Genomic DNA, 24,082 nt, shown 5'->3' with positions numbered 1-24,082 from the left:
TTCTTTCAGTCTCCCATCAGGTCCGCAATATTTATAAACAGAAACGTGGGTTATCAGTATATATTTTCCTGTTCACGGTAATATTTTATACATTTGACATTATAATAAACAATAGTAACTGGTGATGATGGTTTGTGTTCTGAAATGTGAAAGATGAATGTTTCTGTGTAATCTCCGAGGAAGAAATAGAAAACCAATGAGCAGAATTAATAGATTTCTCTCCTGGAGATGTCTATATATTTGAAAATCGCAGAATGTGTATAATGGTTACAAATGAATACAATTGTATTGTGTGTAATGAATGGGTGTGACTCCGCCTCTTCCCAGGAAGGTTCCCATCAGGTCCGCTCAGGCTGTATAAAAGGAAGGCGGGCCCAGCCCAGAGCTCAGTCGGTGTTTGCAGCAGAGAAGAATCGTCATGTCTGGTCGCGGTAAAGGAGGGAAGGGTCTGGGGAAAGGCGGCGCCAAGCGCCACAGGAAGGTGCTCCGGGATAACATCCAGGGCATCACCAAACCCGCCATCCGACGTTTGGCCCGCAGAGGGGGAGTCAAGCGCATCTCCGGCCTCATCTATGAGGAGACCCGCGGAGTGCTGAAAGTCTTCCTGGAGAATGTCATCCGCGATGCCGTCACCTACACCGAGCACGCCAAGAGGAAGACCGTCACCGCCATGGATGTCGTCTATGCTCTCAAACGGCAGGGACGCACCCTCTACGGATTCGGAGGATAAATTCTCACAACCCCCCCCCCCCTTTCATCGTCACAAAGGCCCTTCTCAGGGCCGCCCACCTTTTCATACAAAGGGCTATTGATTTATGATCTCCAGGGTTCTATTTGCTCCTCCCGGGGGGAGAAGGATCGCCGCTCATTCCAGTAATGGGGGGGGGGGGGGGGGTGATGGAACTATCCGTTAGTTATTCTATAGAACAGGATGACGTCATGTATAGATATAGTTCGGCAATTCCACTAATGAATCTGTCCAATCACCTGATTTGGTTCTTCATACATGTCATTTCTCTATCGATTCATTGTACAAATGTATCTGGCAGTGTCATGCTTTTTACCAGACATTTCGTATTAATCTGGATGTGATATGGTAAATGTCTGGGGGACACATACATATCGGTCAGTGACATGATCGTATACAGATCTGATGAAGAATCGTACAATACTTTATTCCCATCATATAGAAAGGTAGAGATCTGTGACATGTATAATGTCACTCGTGTTCTGTATGTTGGAGGGGAATCCTGGATTCTGAGAATGGATACAAGACAATATATGGAAGTGATCATCAGAATCCATTTCTAGTCATTGTGATTTAGTCCGCAAACACATTGGATATAGAGAATCCTGGGGACAGAGATAACAGAACAAGGATTGACATGACTCAGTAATCACCGACATCTGTAGACATCCCTGACTAATCAATACAACTGGGGGGGGGGATTTGTAACTGCTACATGTCTGAAGGAGGGACACGATCGCATACGGATCTGATCATGGAATCTACAATACTTGCATTCACAATGTTTTACATAATTCGGTAAATATGGAAATCCATCTCCAGACTCATCAATACATCTACTTGGGATGAGAGCGATGATATTTCTCGGATGTCTCATCTGATGATCTCCTTTGTTCTCCGGCTCGGATTTGGCGGTATAATCGGGCGGAATATTTGTAACGATTTACACAATTCCGGCGGGAAGAATTTGATGACAGTTTGAACTCTGAGCCAATCACAGCTGTGGGCGGTTCCTTCATCATCCAGTAATGTTCTCCTTACGATAAATCCATAGAAATGTATCCGGCTTTTGTATTATGACAGGGAAAGCTGAATTCCAAAGTGGAGCCAACAGACAGTTCTGGGCGATTCCTTCAGATAATAAAACATTTGTTTCTTCTCGGAGTTTGATGAGATCTGTTCCCTCAGTTGGGAGGATCGTTGTTCGGTATATATTGAACGATCTCAGATCTTCAGGAGAAACTCATCACAAGTGAAAGGTGGAGATCAGTCCCCGGACTCCGATGTCCATTTCCTGGAATCTCACACTGAAATCATTTGTATTATTAATTGTATGAACCTTCATAATTGTCATCATAATGAAATGTAACATTTATAATGTTCTCTACAGATGGATTGTCCAATCACGTGATGGCAGGATATTAGACTTGAGGGGGGTCATCCCTCCCCAGGACTTGGTGTCCTATCACCTCCCCGGGAGATAGAGAGGAGTGTGGGATTGGTGTCCATAGAAGCCGTATGTCCGCCCTTTGTATAGAGATGTGGGGGGCTCTGAGAAGAGCCGTTGTGTTGGCGGATAGAAGGGAATCCTGTGGGGGGATTACTTGCTCTTGGCGGCCTTGTGGCTCTCGGTCTTCTTGGGCAGCAGCACGGCCTGGATGTTGGGCAGGACTCCTCCCTGGGCGATGGTGACGCCGCCCAGCAGCTTGTTGAGCTCCTCGTCGTTGCGGACAGCCAGCTGGAGGTGTCGGGGGATGATGCGGGTCTTCTTGTTGTCTCGGGCGGCGTTGCCGGCCAGCTCCAGGATCTCAGCCGTCAGATACTCCAGGACGGCGGCCAGATAGACGGGAGCTCCGGCCCCGACCCGCTCGGCATAGTTGCCCTTCCGGAGCAGACGGTGAACACGACCGACGGGGAACTGCAGACCAGCCCGGGACGATCGGGTCTTGGCCTTAGCCCGAGTCTTGCCTCCTTGTTTGCCGCGACCAGACATGATTGGATGACTGACGAATCACACACAGATAGGTCCCAGCAGCCGCTTCCTCTCCTTTATACACTCCATGCTCTGACGTCACACGCTGGGATTGGTTGCTTTTTAGTTCAGCCAATAGCGAACAGACTTGTTTCTACACTAATCTGTACTCGAGGAAAGGAAGCATGACGTCACTCTGCATGACATGAGCGAGTCCTCCAATAGGAGAGTGAGGAGGGATGAGGCTCCTTTGCATAGGCCGGCTATAAAAGCAGCACATGAGGGCGGCTCCAGCACACTTTCCTTGCAGCCAGCCAAGCAGTGGTGAACCCTGATCATGCCTGAACCAGCCAAGTCTGCGCCGGCGCCCAAGAAGGGCTCCAAGAAAGCCGTAACCAAGACCCAGAAGAAGGACGGCAAGAAGCGGAGGAAGACTAGGAAGGAGAGTTATGCCATCTACGTGTACAAGGTGCTCAAGCAGGTCCACCCCGACACCGGCATCTCGTCCAAGGCCATGAGCATCATGAACTCCTTCGTCAATGACATCTTCGAGCGCATCGCCGGCGAAGCTTCCCGCCTGGCTCATTACAACAAGCGCTCCACCATCACCTCCCGGGAGATCCAGACCGCCGTCCGCCTCCTCCTGCCCGGAGAGCTGGCCAAGCACGCCGTCTCCGAGGGCACCAAGGCCGTCACCAAGTACACCAGCGCCAAGTAATCACCCCCCGGGGCCCCATCATCCCAACAAGGACACAAAGGCTCTTCTAAGAGCCGCCCACCATTCCAATCACTGAGCTGTTATCACATTGTATTGCCGCTAGAGGTCCCACACACGTCACACTTACACTGGACATTCGTCATTCTGTAGTACAAGGGCCTCCCTCATTGGATACACATTGGAGGGGGCACCTGGTTTGGGGGAATCTACAGGAATGTTGTAGAATGTATGGCCGGCCTTCCATGGGTCATGACATCGGTCATTGTCGTACAATCTGATTGGAAGGTATAAATCTGAAGATGTATTCTAGGTACCAGAAATCCATCCGAGTCCCACATTTTCCTTATTCCGGAATTTCTGATGTTTTCCCTCTTGGAGATGTAAAGGTTCTCATTTGTACATTGAATATTGTCTGCTATTGGGAGCCGGAAAATAAACCGCCCGATCGCATTGTATATCTTCCCCGATACAGAAGTCAGTATTTCCCATCCTATGGAGGGCGATCCTATAGAATCCAGGAATATAGATCTATAGGGGTCATGGGGGGGGACAGGTTCGCTTTGTGTTTGATGACATATGTAGGACTATGCACAGAGCAGGCTCATGTCTGGAGACGTGTATACAGGGGGATGCTGCTGGGGGAGGGGGGGCATTGTCAGTATACAAGGGGATGCTGCTGGGGGAGGGGGGACATTGTCAATATACAGGGGGATGCTGCTGGGGGATGGGGGACATTGTCAGTATACAGGGGGATGCTGCTGGGGGATGGGGGACATTGTCAGTATACAGGGGGATGGGGGACATTGTCAGGATGGGGACTTCTGGACACACTTGGACTAGTTTAGGGCTCTTGTTTTGTATATATATTGTCGGATTTTGTATTATGAGAGTTTTCAGTGATTAAAAAAAAGAAATCGATCTTCCCAGATAAAACGGTATATGGATGGTTCGCTGTATCAGATTTGGCGGTAAGAGGGCGGATTGTCTGTGACGTCACATAGAATTCCGGCGGGAGATTTGAATGAAGCAATTAGAAAGTTGAGCCAATGACAGTTATAGACGTTTCCTTCAGATAGTAAAACATCTTTTTTTCTACGTGGAGTGTGAAGGAGGTGATGAGATCTGTTCCCTCAGTCGGGAGGATCGTTGTTCGGTATATATTGAACGATCTCTGATCTTCAGGAGAAACTCATCACCACTCAAGGAAGGCGGATAAGATCAGTCCCTGGAATAAGATGTCATTTCCCCAGAGTCTCACACTGAAAGTATTTTCTATGAATGTATAACATTTGTCCTTTTCGCTAAGATAAAGTGTAGTATCTATTCTTATCAGTGTCCAGTAGGGGTGCTCCACGGCCATTCTAGCTTTGTGGTGATGGCTGGTTGTATAGTACCCCTGCTGGAATGATGGGGGTCTGGACGGCTGGAACAGAAAGTGTGGCGCCCACAAGTAGTAGCTGGGGCCCGTGAGTAATTCTCCCGAGAAGACCGGAAGGACCCAGTTCCTCCTGATTCGAACGGATCTACCTTGTCTGGCCAGGGGTCGGGAAGGCAGAAAGTCTGCAAACCAGTGCCCCCTGAGTGGTCGCCTCATGTTTGCCCTTAGTAACACCTGGGTGTGGGACCCCAGTGTGAAAAGGCACATGGCCACTGTGTTTACCACTTTTCCTGCACAGCCCCCTTAGGACCAGGCCTTCTGGCTAAGTTCGGGGCAATTTTTGCTACAGGCCTCAGGGCCTGGTCTGTGCACAATTTGGCACGACCACTTTTTTTTATTATCTATTTATTTCATTTATTTCACCTCCCACGTCACTTTGTCTTTCTTATGTGTGCGTTTTTCTCAGGATGGAGGGTGTGGGTCCTCGGGCCTGCCCTGAAGTCTAGGGGGAGGATGTGTGGCCTTTTGGTTCCTTCCTCCCCTGTCCCTGGGGGGTTTTCTCTTCGGGAGAGCCCCCTGACCAAGTACTGGGTGGCTGGCTTCAGCTGGCCACAAGGAACGGTGGTCCACCAGGCCTTTTGGCCAGGAGGACCAAATGGGAACCTTGTCCCTGTCAGGAGCTTCGTGCCCCGGGGGATCAGGGTAGTGGTCCATCCCCTTCGTAGGAGAGACAAAGCACACCCCTAAGTACATTTTTTCGTGTGGTGTTTTGCACTTACACTTATTTTGTGAACACTTATGGGTTTTTTGCACGTTTGCGGACTTAAAAAAACGAAAAAAAAAAAAAAAACGTATAATATATTATTAAACTATATACCGTTTTATCATCTAAATTATAACAACAAATACAAAAAATGTAGTTATAGATTTTGTAACAACATAACTTGAGGATGATCGACTTGGGGGAGGAGCCACGCCATACATCCACAATGGTCAGTTACCGCTTTCCTCCTTTTTCCTATCTCCTGATTTTCCTCCCTGTGACTGAATCGGTTGATAAAGCTGAGGTTTATAGAATTGTGTATGGAGTTGTGGGTGGCTCTGAGAAGAGCCGTTGTGGTAGGTAATAGAAGTGAATTGTGATTGAACGTTCAAACCTAATAGATGTTCGACTGTGAACTTCACGCTCAATGCAAGTCTATGGGACTCACTTGTAAATTCAAAAGTGCTTATTTTGAAGGCTTATATTCAAGTTTTTGGCTATAAAAGGGGTATGGGGACTTGGATACTGCACTGAGGGACAAGAATCAGTGAAAACAATTTTTTCACAAAAACTACAGGTTTTAAAGGGGAAGTCGTTTGTCATTGTAATTCCTTTAAATACCATGCCTGGGGGGTCCCTTTAAACTATCTGCAAAGCTGCACATCTGTGCAATGTATAGAACCTGCTGAAGCAGGACTGACATTTTTTTTTAAATTACATTTTTATTAAATAAATACATAAATAAAAAGCATGCCCCCCACATTCTTACCAGATCTTTAGGCCTGATAGGACTTTTAAGGGGAATCCCACCCCTCATAAAATGGGTGAAAAAGTGTGGGGTCCCCCCTAAATTCCTACCAGTCCCTTGATCCGAGCACAAGCCTGGCTGGACTAGGAAGGAAGGGACAAGGACCTTCCCCAAAACACTGGTCCAGTGGATGTGAGGGTCTGTGGGCAGGGCAGCTTGTTATCAGAGTACCCATTTAAATAAATGGGGCAGCACAGTGGCTAAATGGTTAGCACTTCCACCTGGAAGTACTGGGGTCATTGGTTCGAATCCCAGCCATGTCACCTCCTGCATGGAGTTTGCATGTTCTCCCTGTGCCTGCGTGGGTTTCCTCTGGGTACTCCGGTTTCCTCCCACACTCCAAAGACATGGTGGTAGGTTAATTGGATCCTTTCTAAATTGGCCTTTGTATATGAATGTGAGTTAGGGACCTTAGATTGTACTCCTCTTGAGGGTGAGGGACTGATGTGAATGCACAATATATGTAAAGTGCTGCGTAAATTGACGGCGCTATATAAGTACCTGAAATAAATAAAGGGGCACCCTGATCACTTGTGAATGAGTAAGGGGTTCTTGCACACCGACTCATTCATTAAAGGGTTAAATGCAGTAAAAAAAAAAACAAAAGAGACCAATCTTTTTAAAAAATCCTATAATTGAAACAAAACTGATTTTGACAAGTCCTTTAATATTAATTTAAAACAAAAATAAAAAAAATGGCTCCATCATTGTAATTTATTGTCAATCATGGGGTCCAGCATTGTCACAAGGATGCCGACTCACCAAAATTAAAACAAACCAGAAAAAAGTAACTAACGGTGACGTCCCCACCTGCTCTTCCCAATTGTTTACATCTGACCGGCAACTGTCACACCTGTCTTATTGCAAAGAGTGCTCAGCGGGTGGGTGCAGACGGGTGGGCGGGCATAGTTTTCTTTTTTTAATTTTGGCAAGTCCGCATCATCAGGACAACACTGGACGCTGTGATTGATGATGGATTACATTAATGGAACCATTTTTTTGTCATCCTGAGGATTTACCCCTCTTCCTGACCAGGCCTCTTTTTTGCTATTCGGCAACTGGAAATTGCGCAATCATGCAATGCTGTACCCAAACAAAATGTGTGTCCTTTTTTTTCACACAAATAGAGCTTTATTTTTGTGGTATATGATCACCTGTGTGCTTTTTATTTTTTGTGCTTTAACAAAAAATACCTGGAAATTAAAAAAAGTACTTTCTGTTATAAAAAAATACAGTTGTGTTCAAAATAATAGCAGTCAGACATCACTAACCGGATCAATCACTGTTTTTGGTAGAAATTATATTTCTACATGGCAAATTTTTTTGATTGAAAAGATACTTTTATTACATAAGCATCAAAAACAACATGATGACTTCCGGTTCCGGCGCCGGATGCTGTAATTCGCGGGACCCGCGGCTCCCGGGATCCCGGCTCTACAAAGCCTGCCTACTGCCTCGGGGACCCCCGCTATACAGTCCTGGGGTGCCCCTTACCTTCCTGCAGCGGCCCCAGCATGGAGCGGTACCTTCTGCCGGCGCAGTCCGGCCATGAGTCGGCGGCCAGGGCGGAGGGATGCGGCTCTCCCCCCTCTGCAGCCAAGATGGCCGACGATGCCTGTCACAGCATGGACACAGGCACAGAACGGAATAACACCGAGGGAGCAGGTATGACAGAGCCTCTCCTCACCATCCACACTGCCTGCCCACTCACTTCTGTAACTGATAACACTCCTGAGCAGTATGTGCAAATAGCTCAGGCAGTGTCCTCTATCCTGCTCCCAAACATAACACAGGCTGTAGATAGAGCTGTCACAATGGGCATTGAACAGCTAAGGAAAGATTTAGGCGACCATTCTAAACGTTTATCTGAGGCTGAGCAGCGCATATCAGATTTAGAAGATGAATTTCATTCAATGCAAGCGGTCACTTCACAATCCAATCGTGTACAGCAAAGTATATTGGATAAAATCGATGATCTGGAAAATCGATCACGTAGGAATAACTTACGCATTGTGGGTCTTCCGGAATCTTTTAATACAGGTTCTCTCCCTGATCTCTGCTCAGCGCGGATCCCTGCAGCTTTGGGCCTATCTTCTTCTTGCCAGGTGGAGAGAGCTCATCGCCTGGGCCCCCCATCTAACGAGCGTCGTGCGCCACGCTCTGTGATTGTCCGCTATCTTAATTATGCTGACCGCGTAGCGATCCTCACCTCTTTCCGTAACTCCCGTTCTCTGCAAATTGAGGGTCACAAATTGCTATTATTTGCGGACTACTCACAGGAAGTATCACGTAAACGGAAAGCATTCCAGCAAGTCTGTGCTACTCTTTACCAGAAAGGAATAAAGTTCTCACTTGCATATCCGGCCACGTTACGTTTTACTGCACCATCGGGGGATTCTAAATCTTTTGTTCATCCTGAAGAAGCCCACCAATATTTACAAGACCACCTAAGGGACGGGGATCCCGCGGGTAGGAATAGTGGTCCTAGAGACCAACGCAGCCCTCGCAAAGACCCCCCCAAACGTCAACGCACTAATCTAGCGTCCTCCAAATCTCGCCCGCCTTGAAGATCTGAGGAACCATCGGTCTCTTCACAACTTCTTCCAGCCTTACTCCTGATCCGATTGGCTCAATTGGATGTGTTTCTTCCATTGTTTTGTTTTTTTGTTTTTTCTTTTCATTTTCATCTTGGAAAGATTCCTCTTATTATTTACTGATATCTTATCACACTCCAATGTATGAATCTATTGATTGTTCAGCACGAGTTTATTTTTTGTAATTTCTGATGTTGAGGTGTTTCCTCGTAATCACCCGTTACATTGTTAATGTTTAATTTACCTACAGGCCTGATTTTACTACTCCCTTACTCCTGCATGTGCCTGATTCCATATTCAGCGTTGCTGTGGATGGCGGGATGCTGGAGCCGTTGTTGGGAATAAGTTTGCGGGGCGCCCTTCCTCGCCTCAACAAATCGGCAATGGTCCCTGGGGCAGGTCCCTCCCCTGCCATTCCCGGTTACGCTGGTATTGGTGGAAACAGCATGCGGAATGACGTGAAGTCCTGTTTACTGCTCTGGTATATTGTATGTTTTGATTTTTTGTTGGGCTCAAATAGGGCCCTTGCCTCTCTCTCTGTCTTCTCTTCTCTTCTTTCTTATCTCTACTTCTTGGGAGAGCTCCTTTGTCCTCTGAGACCAGATTCCAACCACCTCCATTTGCCCTACATAGCAACGCCACCCGTCCCTCCTTTTCTAATTGGTAAGATTCTTATCCTTTCACTATATATATTACAACAGTTAAAATGACACGTATATTTTCATGGAATGTTAAGGGCCTCAGATCTCCTCACAAACGCATGGCGATACTAAGACACTTGCGGCGTTTACGCGCGGATATAGCTTTGCTCCAAGAAACCCATCTTACCCAATCGGATTTTGCCCGTATGCGTAAACTCTGGGTAGGCCAGATCTTTGGCTCCTCCTCCTTAAACAATAAAGCTGGGGTACTTATTCTTATACACAAACGGCTTAATCCTGAATTGATTTCCATGGACGCTGACACTGAGGGTCGTTTTATAGCAGTACATATTAAACTTGGATCCCAGGAGCTGGTTCTCTCCAACTTTTACGCACCCAACTCCCCGACGAGACAGGTTTTTCAAGCCCTCTCGACGCGGCTGGCGGCCTATATTCACAAGCCTCTCGTCCTGGGAGGGGACTTTAACTCCGTTATGCAAGAGCAGGAGGATAAATCACAGAGTGTTGGACGTGGACTTCGCTCCTCTCAGATTTCCCGTCCAACACCTACTTTACTATGTAGCTTCGTTGAAGCAATGCAAATTACAGATATATGGCGTTTAGCACATCCGGACGGCAAAGACTACACTTTTTATTCCCCTGTTCATCATTCTTTATCTAGAATCGATTACATTTTCTGTAACCCCGTACTACTGAATCATGTGGTATCTTCGACTGTACATGACATAGCCATATCGGATCACTCACCGATTTCTGTTACTATAAATTTTCTAGACCCTACGCCACATCCTAGGATATGGCGCTTTCCTTCGTTTCTGGCGAACAATCAGGAACTCGCCCAGCAATTAAAAGACACATGGTCAGACTTCCAAATTACTAATGCGGCCCACGTTTCCAACCCAAATTTGTTTTGGGATGCGGGGAAGGCGGTATTACGTGGTAAAATCATTGCCTTTACGTCCGCTTATAAAAAAAGAATTCTGCATAACTTTACTGAGGCTAGTAACCTTCTTAGGCAGACACAGAGTGATATGGCAGAGTCCAATACGCAGGAACACAGGAAAGCTTGGGTGGATGCTAAAAACCAGTTTGACACATGGGCGGCAGCTCAGGAAACATTATACCATTCACATCTTGACTTACAATATCATAGGTATGGTAATAAACCAGGCAAATTATTGGCGCGCCTGTGTAGGAAGCCTTTCACCCCCACACAATTCACCTCTCTTAAAGACTCTCAGGGAGCACTTAAACAATCTCCGGAAGAGATCATATCTATTTTGGAAAGCTTTTATGCAAAGCTATATGGGCCGGATCCTATTGACCAGGAACAAGCACAATCCTTTCTAGACAGAGTAAATCTACCTCAAATAGATCCAATAGCGCTGCAATCTCTAAATGCCCCTATATCACAAGCGGATATATGTCTAGCTATTAGATCTTTAGCCAATGGTAAAGCTCCAGGTCCAGATGGGTACACCTCTGAATTCTTTAAACTCATGGATAAAACCCTCTCTCCTACTCTACAGCTGGTTTATCAGTCCATCCTGGAGAGTGGGCTTTATCTCCCATCGGCTTCACAAGCCCATATTAAATTAATAGCAAAAAAAGGCAAAGACCCTTCGGATCCTGGATCTTATCGTCCCATTTCCCTCCTTAATCTAGATGCAAAGATCCTTTCTAAAATTATAGCTAACCGCTTGGCCATTATTTTACCCTCGCTTATTCACCCCTCTCAAGCGGGTTTTATAAAGGGACGATCGGCCACCTCAAATATCCGCAAAGTGCTTTCAGTTTTGCATCAGGCTAAAATCAACCCACTACAGGATCTAGCAATTGTCTCTCTTGACGCTGAAAAAGCCTTTGATAATGTCAGTTTTCAATGGCTCAAACTAGTCCTTGCTAAATTTGGCTTTTCCGGTCCATTTACACAATTGATTCAGGCTATGTATGTTGCCCCAATGGCCCAGATAGTAGCAGCGGGAAAAATATCCAACCCTATTCTACTCTATAAGGGAACAAGGCAAGGGTGTCCATTATCCCCCCTGCTTTTCAATCTTGCTCTAGAACCTTTAGCCCGTTTCCTGTTATTTCACTCACGCCTCCATGGTATTCAAATTGGTCAACAAGATCTCCGCATAGCCTTATTTGCGGACGATATATTAATATTCACCTCCAACCCAACTCTAGATTTACCTTATATTCAGACAGTTTTCGCAGAATTTCGGTGCTGCTCGGGTCTCCGTATAAATTTTGCGAAAAGTGAGGTTCTTCCCCTATATCATGCTCGGCTTCCTGATTGGGCCTGCAACTCTCTATTTAAAATTAATACTAACCATATTACTTATCTGGGTATTAAAATTGGAAAATTAGCCTCGTCCCTTTATTCTCTGAATTATTCGCCAGTGATCCAAAAAATTTTAGGAGAATTGGAAATGTGGAAAGACCTGCCGTTATCACTCATGGGCAGAGCCCATCTCTTCAAGATGACGACTTTTCCGAAGCTTTTATACCCTCTTCAAACTATCCCACTCCTGCTCAAACATACGGATATAGTCAAGTTAAACAAGGCGATCTCTAGTTTCCTATGGAGGGGGCGTCGCTCGCGCATAGCCATACATAAGTTGTTTCTCCCTAGATGTGAGGGCGGTCTGGGCCTCCCCAATATTAGGCTTTATAATTTATCCTGCATTTTACGGGTGTGTATAGATTGGCTCTCCCGAGCGTCCGTGTTCTCCAATTACCAACTTGAGTCAGCCATGGTGAGCCCGTTCGATCTGTCAGCCCTTCTACACTCCAACTTTAACTCACTCCCGGAGCATCTTAAACATAATCCACTCATACGGGACACACTGTTCACGTGGAGGGAGGTCAGACGTAGACTAGGAGTTTCTCCCTGGATATCTCGTTTTCTTCCCATTCATCACAATCCTTCTTTCTCTGTCTCTCAACAACATGCAGCTTACGATTTATGGTACAACCAGGGACTTAGACTTGTTAGCCAATTATATGACTGTGCATCAGGATCTCCCCTTCCGTTCCAACAAATCCTTAGCTCATTTGAGTTGCCTTCTCATCATTTTTTGTACATTTTACAAATCAGGAATTTTGTGCAATCCATAGCTCAAAATAAACTTACTCGTTTCTGCACGACGGTGATAGAGGTCCTTGTTAGGAATCAGAAATATAACATATCCGATATATATAGTCAATTGTCTATGCATTATGCAACACCGCTGGAATCCTCCACATCCATCAAATCGTGGATCCGAGACTTTGACAATGCCTTCACTGCGGAACAAATACTCGCAGGTTTTAACATGACCTGTGCATTTAACACAAACGAATTTTGGCGGGAGCAACAGTTTAAAATTATGCATCACGCTTATATGCCCTGTCTGTACTCACGTTCAGACTCATCGATCTCTACGTGTCCGCTCTGTGGTCTATGTAAGCCGACACTTCACCACAGGTTCTGGAATTGCCCATCGATCTCTACCTTTTGGAACCAACTTTTGAACTTCATGCTTTTCATCACTACTCTCCCGTTACCTAGAGACCCACTGCTGCTTCTTTTCGGCAACTTGGATGCTTCCGTGTCTGCTGCTACATACCAGCACATTGCTAGGCTCAGAGCCGCCAAACCGTGGATGTCCACCTGTCTGATGGCTGCAAGAAGATCTATTCTAAAAAAATGGGTTTCCAACGGCCCGCCAACTATCTCAGATGTCAAATTGGAACTCAACTTCTTACTTCGCTTGGATCGGCTCAACATCCATATCTCTCCATCTACATCAGGAGAGGAAAAGTTCCTCCGCAAATGGGGTCAATATGTTTCAAGAACATTTCCTACTTCGGAGACCCAGCTTCCCTCCCAAGGACTTCTAACCTAGCCCTAACTTAGCCTCTAGGCGATTCCAGATGCACGTGCTTTAGTTGTCTTAGGGGGCAAATGACTGCTAAATTACCTTCTCTGAGTCTTCAAGAACCTATACTCACCTACTTTGACTATCTGCCCTTTTTACGCCTTGGCTTCTGCTTTCTTATTCTCGCTGTCCTTCATAATCTCGCTTCGCTGTGGACCCCTCAGTGAAGAGTCCCCGTAATAGCACACTTTCACATGTAATGTTGAGCTGCTTCTTATTATATTATATCATCATAGTAGCCTACTATTCTAACACCCTATTATTTTAGTGTCCTAATCTCTATATTCTGGCCCGTCCTCTTGGTCTTCTGATCTCAGACCTCTGACTTCTGATCTCTGATCTTCAGTAACAAAATTCCTTGCCCTCCTTTTTCTCCTTCTTTTCTTTTCTGTCCGTATACTCTTTTCTGGGCTGGTTCTTGCAGCTCCTTGTTCTCCTTTCTTCACTGCTCTATCTCTACCTTCTGCTCTCATTTTGCATTTACTTCTTACCCATATACACGATGACCTTCCTCTTGGTCATTTGACAAATGGTCAACATGGTATACATTTGCGCATCTATAGATTAATTATACAGATAAAGATTTATACATATACATATACATGTACTTTTCTAAACCCTTGTAGACTCTATTTTTAAGCCCCTGTAACCTGTTACATCAGACGATGTCTCCTTCCTATAAGTAACTTTCTCCTTACTAAATTTCTCTGATGCCTCTTTGTTTCTCTTGGGGTTTTGACAATTTGTTTTCATGTACAATTATTGTTCTTGATTCTTTCATCGGCTTCGACATGTTGCCAAGCTATGATTACTGCATAATTTTACCGTTGGTTACTGTGTGTATACAATAAAACCAAATAAAGTTTCTTTAAAAAAAAAAAAAAACAACATGATACTTGTAATCGGGGTACATCTCACCCTATACTGCGATGCAGCGCACCACATTGCAATATAGTTCCAAGCATACAATAAATACATTCGGAAATAAATACATTCGCTCAGCGGTATGATGCCTGACGTGATGTGCGTAGAGGAAGAATCCCCCAGACCAACACGTCATGCATGACGCCGCTTACCCCGAAACTATAGCATCCTAATACACATTACGTTTCCTAATATTACTAATGCATGCAAAAACGAAAACCGAATATTACGATCAACAATAGGCATCGGGTGTGTGTGTGGGGGGGGGGGAGGGGAAGGGGGAAAACACAGGCCCGAAGCTTTATTGAAAGGACAAAGACACGCAAGGGGGAGTAGGGGGAAATCTTCAGACGTCCTCTTCCTCCTTAAAGTCCATCAAGGAATAGTCTCTGAGCAGACTGAGGATCAGTCTGCGGCAGTCCTCAATGGACATCCTCTCCCGCTGGTGGATGAGGCGCTTTCTGGCGCACCATAAAGCGTCTTTAAAACAGCACAGCACCCGCCAGGCGCCGTCAATGTCCTCCAGAGAAAAAGTCCCACAGAATAGTCCATTCAACACCCCAAAGTGAGTGATGGCTGTCTGTGGTACAAAGTCCTTGAGTTCAGGTTCCAGGGCCTGAGCAAATGAGCACTCCCAGAAAACGTGGTGAGACATTTCCTCATGGATGATGCAGAAGGGACAGTGTCTGTATCTGCTCAGGTTCCTGGCATGCATAAATGTCCTGAGAGGCAACCCCCCTTGGATTGCCATCCATGCCAGGTCTTTGTGCCTGTTGGTGAGAATGTTGGAAGAAACATTCCTCCAGACCACCTTGCAGGTGTCTGAAGGCAGGCCTGGAACCGACTCCAAAATGTCGCTGGCTCGGATCAGCTTGTAGATGGTCTTTGGTTTCCACAAGTCAGGCTTGACTCCCTGCAGCCCTTGCTCCCTGATGAACTTGAAGGTATCCAAGTAGTACCAAGGAGTGTCCCAGTTGTAGGGGATGGAACTGTCCCAAGTGTCCCACCCAAGGGACCTCCAGAGAGGCAACAGGAAGAAGCGAGACATTGCGTTCCCGCCAGAGTCCATAATCCTTTTGGGCAAAGTTCTGCGGATGCAGTTGCAAGCAAAGAACACCCTCAGTTGGGTGGCGATGTCGGGCACGCCCTTACCGCCCTTGAGGGGTTCCTTGAACATGACTGCCCGCTTCACTCTGTCCATCTTGGAGCCCCAGATGAAGTGAAACACCGCCCTGGTGATGGCCTTACAGGTGTTGACCCGAGGGGGCCAGGCCTGGGCGAGGTACTGCAACACAAGGAGAATCTCACTGCGGAGTACCAGTGTCTTCCCTTCAATGGTGAGGTCTCTGAGGCTCCATAGTCCAAATTTTTGACGCATCTTTGCTAGTCTCTCCTCCCAAGACTTCAGGGCTGCGCCCTCGACACCAAACCAAACTCCCAGAATTTTCATGAAGTCTGTCTTGATGCCAAAGGGCATGGATGCAGAAGAAGGCAGGAACCACTTTCCGAAGAGCATGACTTCCGACTTCCCGCAGTTGACCTTTGCCCCCGAAGCTTGGCCGAAGTCCTCGCAGGTCTGGACGAGCAGGTCGATGGAGCGCTGGTTGGCACAGAACACAGTCACGTCGTCCATGTAGAGCGAGCACTTCACTTCCCTTCTGTCTGGTCCCGGTGCGGTGATTCCCCTGATCTCTGGATTCCGTCTGATGCATTCGGCGAAGAGCTCTATACAGCAAACAAAAAGCAGTGGTGAGAGAGGGCAGCCTTGTCTGACCCCGGAGAGGACCGGGAAGGGGTCAGTTTTCCAGCCGTTCACCTGCACGGAACTGCATATATCATTGTACATAATATCAACGTACGAACAAAACATTTCCCCGAGACCAAACCTGCGCAGGGCTCTGCACATAAACCCATGAGAGACACGGTCAAAGGCCTTTTCCTGATCAAGACTGACCAGGGCCGCGTGCACACGGCGGTCCTTGACGTATTGGACCGTGTCCTGGACAAGCGCGAGGCTGTCCGCAATCCTGCGGCCAGGAATGCCGCAAGTCTGATCCGGGTGGATGATCTGTCCGATGACAGCCTTCAGCCTGTTCGCCATGACTTTGGCGAGGATCTTGTAGTCCACATTCAGGAGAGAGATGGGACGCCAATTTTTCAAGTCACATCTCTCCCCCTTACGCTTGTACAGGATCGTGATCATCCCCTCCCTCAACGAAGGAGGCATCTTCCCCTCCACCACCATCTGCTCGTACAGCTCGAGCAGGTCCGGGCCCACGAGGTCCCACAGCACTACATAGAGCTCCGCTGGGAGACCGTCGCAGCCCGGGGTCCTGCCTCGCCTAAAGGATTTAGCGGCAGAGTGCAGCTCCTCCAACGTCAAGGGGGCGTTGGTGGCCGACAAACCTGCAGGATCAATAGCGTTAGAGATACCTGACAAGAACCTGTCGGCTGCTGCCGTGTTTGTTTCTTTGGGGGAGTAGAGGTCTGTGTAGTAGTCGCTGACCACTTCCATCACGGCCTCCTTCCCCTTCTGGAGTGTTCCGGTCTTGTCGCGCAGCTCCGACAGGGGTGTGTGTCCTGAGTGGAGTTTCCTGAAAAAGAAAGAGTTACACTTCTCACCTTTCTCTAGATGCTCCACCTTGGCACGGAAGACAATGTGCCTGGATTCTTCCTCAAAGTGCTTTTTCAAGCTCTTTTTGGTGTCCTCCAGGTCTTGCCTCACGTCCCAGCCACAGAGATGAAGGTCCTGCAGGGACTGCAGCTGACGCTGCAATCTCCTGAGTTCCCTCCTCCTGGCACACACTTGCTGGCGTCCCCTGGCCTGAAAGAAGCTGTGCAGCTTGACTTTCACAAACTCCCACCAGTCGCTTACCTTGGGAAAGAAATACTTCTCCTCCTTCCAGGCACCGTAGGTTTCCCTGAGCTCCTCTAGCAGTTCCTCATTGTCCAGCAGGGTGCAATTCAGCTTCCAGGAGCCTGGGCCCGGGGCAAAGCCCTCTCCCAGGTCACCCCGTAACTGAATGGCCCTGTGGTCAGAGAAAAAGCAGGGAACCATGGAGAACCCGCGGTGCCTGACTGCCCTGGAGGTGAGCACAAAGTCAATCCTGGAACACACAGATCCGTTGGGGACGGCTCCATGAGTAGTTCACGGAACCGCGCCCCACGGATCCCACGGCGTCCTGCAGGGAAGCCTCCGCAATCACTTCCCGGAGCAGCTTTGAGGTGGCGTCGAGTTTTGCGTACATGCTGGAGCTGCGCCCATCCTCCTCTATCGGACAGTTAAAATCACCGCCGATCACTACTGTTCTCGTTGTGACGAGTTGCGTCCGCAGGGTTTGGAAAAGCTCCAGCCGCGTGTTCTTCTCCGGGGAGGTGTACACGTTGATGAGCCTAACGGGCTCTCCCGCCCATGAGCCGTCTATGACCAAAAGGCGGCCACAGACGAACTCATGGACGGAGTCAACAGTGAAACGTCCTCCCTGATAAGAACTGCTACCCCTGCGGACTTGCAATCGCCACCCCCAGACCAGTAGGAGGGACCGTGGGTCCACTGGGAGGACAGATGAGTGTGCCTCCTCAGAGGGGGAAGGGAGCACTCCTGAAGCATGTAGACATCACTCTGCTGTGTGGAGAGAAAGTTCAGCACAGTCTGCCTCCTAGACACATCCTTGATGCTCCTCACATTAATGGAAAAGATAGAGATCTCAGCCATAATGGGAAAGAGATGAAGGGGTTAGTCGGCAGGGGCTGTGCTTACCTCCCCTGGGGAGGGGGGGTGACCTCTGCGGCCTGGCCAGGGTCCTGGCTCAGACCGATCTGGTTGAGGACCTCGTTGAGGACCTCATCGAAGTCGGTGGAGAGATCTGGCCCCGACCGGGTCAGAGCCATCTCTTCTTCCACCTCTTCCTCTTCCTCCAGTGTGTCGAGGTCCTCCCCCACGGGGTCGGGACCTGCGGAATCCTGGAGGACGGCAGGCCGTTTGGTGGCGGAGGAGGGGTCCTCCGCCGCCGGGCTGGCCTGCTCCTTCTTCCGCTTCCTGATCCCCGCTGCAGAGCTGCTGACGGGGGTGGCAGGGGGAAGGGGCGGGAAATCCTCCTGTGAGGACAGGTCAGGGGGGGGTGGAACTGGGCCCGGGAGGGGGGGCAGGGGTGCAGGAGGGCAAGGGGTGGGGGGGGCAGGAGGGCAAGGGACAGGGGGGGCAGGAGGGCGAGGGGCGGGTGGGGCAGGAGGGCAAGGGGCAGGGGGACCAGGGTCCGGGGGGGCGGCCTCTGACACCGGAGGGGCAGGGGGGGCGGGGGGAGGGGGTGGGGGGTTCCTCTTACCTGGGTCCTTCTTACCTGGGTCCTTCTGAGGCTTCTGTGGCGCTGGTTTAGCAGCTGGGCCCTTGCTCAGGGCCCCCGCATACGTCCTGCTTCTCTCTGGGCAGTCCTTGTAGACGTGCTCTGACCGTCCACAGAGGTTGCAGGTTTTGGACCTCGGGCAATCCTTGGTCTTGTGACGTGCAGACCGGCAGAACCTACATGAAAGCACATGGCAATCCTTACCCTCGTGCCCCGGCTGACCGCACCTGCGGCATGACTGGGGTTGATCCGGGTAATGTAGGAGTCTTGCTGACGCTCCCAGGGAGAAGCACTGTTGCAGGTGTTGGAGATCTCCAGCGGGACGATCTCTCAGCAATCTGCAAAACACGGCCCACTTACCTGTCCAGAAGCCGTTGGCATCTAGTATCCGGACTGGGTCCTTCAACACGACGCAGAACCTCTGGAGATAGGTGGCGATATCTTTACCGGGGACGTGAGGGTTCCTCATGGACACCGTTATCCGCCTTTCGTCCCTTTGAATGGGAGAATTTGCAAGAAACTTGCGGAAAGGGGAATCAGGCCCAGAGGTCTTCACCATCTCCCAGTACCTTCTGCAGACCTGTAATGAAACAAAGGTTATAAAGAAAATGCTCTTCACAAAGGACTGCACCGACAGGGTCTCTGCCTTGCTAAATCCTTGATCCAGAATCATTTTCTTGCCGAAGACTTCCGGGGTCATCTCCGGGATTCTGCCTTCCACCTCTTTCAGCCGCAGCACGACTGTCTGCTTCATCCAGGGCTCCAGAGGGGGGAGACCTTCTGCAGGGCCGGAGCGTTCTGAGGTGGAGGTGGAGGGGGCTTCTCCCGGGGTCTTGGCGGCGGTGGCGGTCAGTGGCTTCTTCGCGGTTTGCTTATTCTTCCCCATCTTGTCGCAGAGGAGTTCTCAGGAGGGCTTCCAAGAGATCTTCAGCGGATTCCTTCTCCTTCTTCTTCCTCGGCGGCTTCACTCTCGCTTGCTTAGCCTTTGAAAAGGCTCTTGAGCGTCTACTGCCCGGAGGTAGTAACGCAGAGTGAACAAGGGGGGGGGGAAGATCACAAACTCGTTCTGTGTGGGGGCTAAGCCTCAAACCCAATAGCAGCAAGCAGGTGAAGCCGAATTTAATTGACGATCCTACCAGGCCGAGTAGAGGGTACCCCACACAGACCAAATGGCTGGGATAGATGCAAGTGGTTCTCAACGTCCTAGCTGGAAGCAGGGACACCCCTAAAGGCAAGGTCGATACTACACTTGATCTTAGCCAAAAGGCCGAGAAGCGATTTTTTGGTGGAAATGATATTTCTACATGGCAAATAATTTACTAGCAGGTGTAGTAGAGTAATATAAATCCAACAGACCCAACAGTCATGACATGCATGCTGCTGATTCTGTGTCATTGAATCACTCATTGAAAGGGGCATGTTCAAAATAATAGCAGTGTGGAGTTCTATTAGTGAGGTCATTCATTCTTTGAAAAACAGGTGGCAATTATTGCCCTTATTTAAGGAAGGAAGGCAGCAAATGTTGTACATGCTGGTTACAGTGCATTTCTCTCTGAAATTCTGAGGAAAATGGGTAATTCCAAACATTGTTCAGAAGAACAGCATACCTTGATTAAAAAGTTGATTGGAGAGGGGAAAACATATAAAGAAGTGAAGAAAATGATAGGCTGCTCAGCTAAAATGATGGCAAATGCTTTAAAATGGCAACCCAAACCTGAAAGACGTGGAAGAAAGCGAAAAACTACCATTCAAATGGATAGAAGAATAGCCAAAATGGCAAGGACTCAGCCAACAATCAGCTCCAGGAAGATGAAAGAAGGTGTGACGTTCCCTGTGAGGACTGTTACAATTAGAAGACACCTATGTGAAGCCAAGCTATCTGCAAGAAGCCCCCGCAAAGTCCCACTGTTGGAAAAAAGACATGTGCTGAAGAGGTTACAATTTGCCAAAGAGCACATTGACTGGCCTAAAGAGAAATGGCGCAACATTTTGTGGACTGATGAAAGTAAGATTGTTCTTTTTGGGTCTAGTGGCCAGAGACAGTTTGTCAGACGACCTCCAAACACTGAATTCAAGCCACAGTACACTGTGAAGACAGTGAAGCATGGTGGTGCAAGCATCATGATATGGGGATGTTTCTCATACTACAGTGTTGGGCATATTTATCGCATACCAGGGATCATGGATCAGTTTGAATACATCAGAATACTTGAAGAGGTCATGCTGCCTTATGCTGAAGAGGAAATGCCCTTGAAATGGGTGTTCCAACAAGACAACGACCCCAAACACACCAGTAAACGTGCAACATCTTGGTTCCAGATCAACAAGATTGACGTTATGGAGTGGCCAGCCCAATCCCCGCATCTTCATCCAATAGAAAACTTGTGGGGTGACATCAAAAATGCAGTTTTTGAGGCAAAACCAAGAAATAGAGAAGAACTGTGGAATGTCCTCCAATCATCCTGGGCTGGAATACCTGATCACTGGGGCCAGACGTTGGGTGACTCCATGCAACACAGATGTACAGCAGTTCTCAGAAACAGTGCGACTACAACCAAATATTCATGAAGTCATTCAAAGGAAAGCAAAATCTTCAAACATTTTTCAGTTTATATAGTGAATGTTTGAGTTTGTAAAAAAGAATACAAACACTGCTATTTTTTTGAACCATTTAATATTCACTTTTCTTCAATTTGGAAGAAATTTGGATGGAAATAAAAGCTATTAGAAGGATTTTCAGCTTTTTTCACTTTTTTCAACACACTGCTATTATTTTGAACACAACTGTATACAGTAAACTCAAAGTTAGTTATACATTTAGGCCAAAATGTATTCTGTTACATGTATTTGGTAAAAAATGATCCCAGTAAGTGTATATTGATTGTTTTGTGTGAAAATTATAGCATCTACAAACCATGGTATAGATACTGCAATTTACATCATTTTTGCTATACAGTGCTGCTCTAGTTTAACTGACAACTGCACAGTCATGCAATGCTGTACATAAATTAAATTTATGTCCTTTTCTCACACAAACATAGATTTTTCTTTTGGTAGTATTTGATCACGTGCGCACTTTTTTTTTGCACAATAAACAAAAAAAAAAGACTGAAAATTTAGAAAGAAACTCAATATTTTCTAATTTCTGTCATAAAAAACATCCAAAAAATTAAAATGTTGTTAAAAAGTTAGTCCAAAATGTACTCTGCTACATATTGTTAGTTAAAAATTCCCAATAAGTTTATATTGATTGCTGTGTGGGAAAGTTATAGCGTCTACAAACTATGGTATAGATAATGAAATTTACACAGCTTTTACTTTCTGACTGCCCATCACATTTATTGAGGTGCTAAAATACCAGGATAGAACAAAAAACCCCAAATGACAACTTTTCGGAAAGTAGTCACCCTAAGCTATCTGCTGAGAGGCATGTTAAGTCCATGGAAGACTTATTTTTTTTTCCCACAAGTTTTTTGAAAATTACATTTTTTTTTTGCACAAAGTTGTGATTTAAATGATATATTTATAACACAAGCCATGGGTATATGTGGAATTTCACCCCAAAATACATTCTGCTACTTCTACCGAGTATGGGGGTGCCACATGTGTGAGACTTTTTGTGAGCATAGCCACTAGAGATGAGCGAATCGAACCAGGCGAAGTGGAATTCGTTTTGAATTTCAGGAAAAATTTGATTCGTGCCGAATCCGAATATTAGCCAACTTCGGATGCACGAATCGAATTGTCCCCGATCGTCCGATTTTCATCCCTTCTACAGCCGGCAAAAAGTGTATCTGCAGAGCTCCGCTATTTCTGACAGTTCTCTGACATTCACATTTAGAGATGAGCGAATTATTCAAAAATTCGATTCGGCTGATTCGCCGAATTTGAGGAAGAAATTTGATTTGATGCAAATTATTTTGCTACGAATTTAACTTATTAAAAGGGTTTCTAGGCTTCAGAGAGCCTTTAAATTAGTGCAGAACACTGTACCTTTAATTTAAATGCCCTTGGAGATGAGGAAGGAGAAGGAGAAGGATGAGAAGAAGGAGAAGGAGAAGGATGAGAAGAAGAAGAAGGAGAAGGATGAGAAGAAGGAGAAGGATGAGAAGAAGGAGAAGGATGAGAAGAAGAATGAGAAGAAGGATGAGAAGAAGAAGGATGAGAAGAAGGAGAAGGATGAGAAGAAGAAGGATGAGAAGAAGAAGAAGGATAAGAAGGAGAAGGATGAGAAGAAGGAGAAGGATGAGAAGAAGGAGAAGGATGAGGAGAAGGATGAGAAGAAGGATGAGAAGAAGGAGAAGGATGAGAAGAAGGATGAGAAGAAGGAGAAGGATGAGAAGAAGGAGAAGGATGAGAAGAAGGAGAAGGATGAGAAGAAGGAGAAGGATGAGAAGAAGGAGAAGGATGAGAAGAAGAAAAAGGATGAGAAGAAGAAGAAGGATGAGAAGAAGAAGAAGGATGAGAAGAAGGAGAAGGATGAGAAGGAGAAGGAGAAGGAGAAGGATGAGAAGAAGGAGAAGGAGAAGGATGAGAAGATGGAGAAGGATGAGAAGAAGGAGAAGGAGAAGGATGAGAAGAAGGAGAAGGATGAGAAGAAGGAGAAGGATGAGAAGAAGGAGAAGGATGAGAAGAAGGATGAGAAAAAGGAGAAGGAAACAAATAGATAGAATGTTTCAACCGCTGTATGGAGGGAATGTCACAGAACTATCAGAAATAGCCTATTTCTGACATTCACATTTGTCAGAGAACTGTCAGAAATAGAGGAGCTCTGCAGATACACTTAGCGGAGCTCTGCAGATACACTTTTTGCCGGCTTGGAATTCTTCTTATTTTCATCCTACTTCTTCTTCTTCATCCTCAGAAGAAGAAGAAGAAGAGGATGAGGATGAAGAAGAAGAAGAAGTAGGATGAAAATAAGAAGAATTCCAAGCCGGCAAAAAGTGTATCTGCAGAGCTCCTCTATTTCTGACAGTTCTCTGACATTCACATTTACAGCGGTTGAAACATTGTATCTATTTGTTTCCATTTAGGATACAGATGTTTTTATTCTTCATTTATGGAAACAAATAGATACAATGTTTCAACCGCTGTAAATGTGAATGTCAGAGAACTGTCAGAAATAGAGGAGCTCTGCAGATACACTTTTTGCCGGCTTGGAATTCTCCTTCTTCTCATCCTTCTTCTTCTTCTCATCCTTCTCCTTCTTCTCATCCATCTCCTTCTCCTTCTTCTCATCCTTCTCC

At 47.0% G+C, this 24,082-nt stretch overlaps 3 protein-coding genes and 1 pseudogene across 3 annotated transcripts; 2 read left to right on the top strand and 2 right to left on the bottom strand.

Annotated features, from left to right (window-relative positions):
- Positions 1 to 418: 418 nt before the first annotated feature.
- On the top strand, positions 419 to 730 carry LOC149444841 (histone H4). Its single transcript, XM_089654450.1, has one exon. It carries the CDS (start codon positions 419 to 421, stop codon positions 728 to 730), a length of 312 nt encoding a protein of 103 aa, XP_089510576.1.
- A 1,560-nt stretch (positions 731 to 2,290) lies between these two features.
- LOC149444840 (histone H2A type 1) lies at positions 2,291 to 2,764 on the bottom strand. The gene has a single exon (XM_089654438.1). The coding sequence runs from the start codon at positions 2,739 to 2,741 to the stop codon at positions 2,349 to 2,351; it is 393 nt and encodes a 130-aa protein (XP_089510564.1). The 5' UTR covers positions 2,742 to 2,764; the 3' UTR covers positions 2,291 to 2,348.
- Positions 2,765 to 3,029: 265 nt separating this feature from the next.
- LOC149444839 (histone H2B 1.1) lies at positions 3,030 to 3,438 on the top strand. Its single transcript, XM_089654437.1, has one exon. It carries the CDS (start codon positions 3,058 to 3,060, stop codon positions 3,436 to 3,438), a length of 381 nt encoding a protein of 126 aa, XP_089510563.1. The 5' UTR covers positions 3,030 to 3,057.
- A 16,584-nt stretch (positions 3,439 to 20,022) lies between these two features.
- Positions 20,023 to 20,115, bottom strand: LOC149444838 (U2 spliceosomal RNA; annotated as a pseudogene).
- Between the last annotated feature and the right edge of the window lie 3,967 nt (positions 20,116 to 24,082).

The sequence above is a fragment of the Staurois parvus genome, unplaced genomic scaffold (assembly GCF_062004578.1).
Source record: "Staurois parvus isolate SC_StPar_1 unplaced genomic scaffold, SC_StPar_1.0 ptg000769l, whole genome shotgun sequence".
NCBI classification, from domain to species: Eukaryota; Metazoa; Chordata; class Amphibia; order Anura; family Ranidae; genus Staurois; species Staurois parvus.
This window is presented reverse-complemented; position numbering and strand designations above follow the sequence as displayed.

Coding starts and splice junctions, on each gene's coding strand:
- LOC149444841 (XM_089654450.1), top strand. CDS start 419: ATGTCTGGTCGCGGTAAAGGAGGGAAGGGTCTGGGGAAAGGCGGCGCC.
- LOC149444840 (XM_089654438.1), bottom strand. CDS start 2,741: ATGTCTGGTCGCGGCAAACAAGGAGGCAAGACTCGGGCTAAGGCCAAG.
- LOC149444839 (XM_089654437.1), top strand. CDS start 3,058: ATGCCTGAACCAGCCAAGTCTGCGCCGGCGCCCAAGAAGGGCTCCAAG.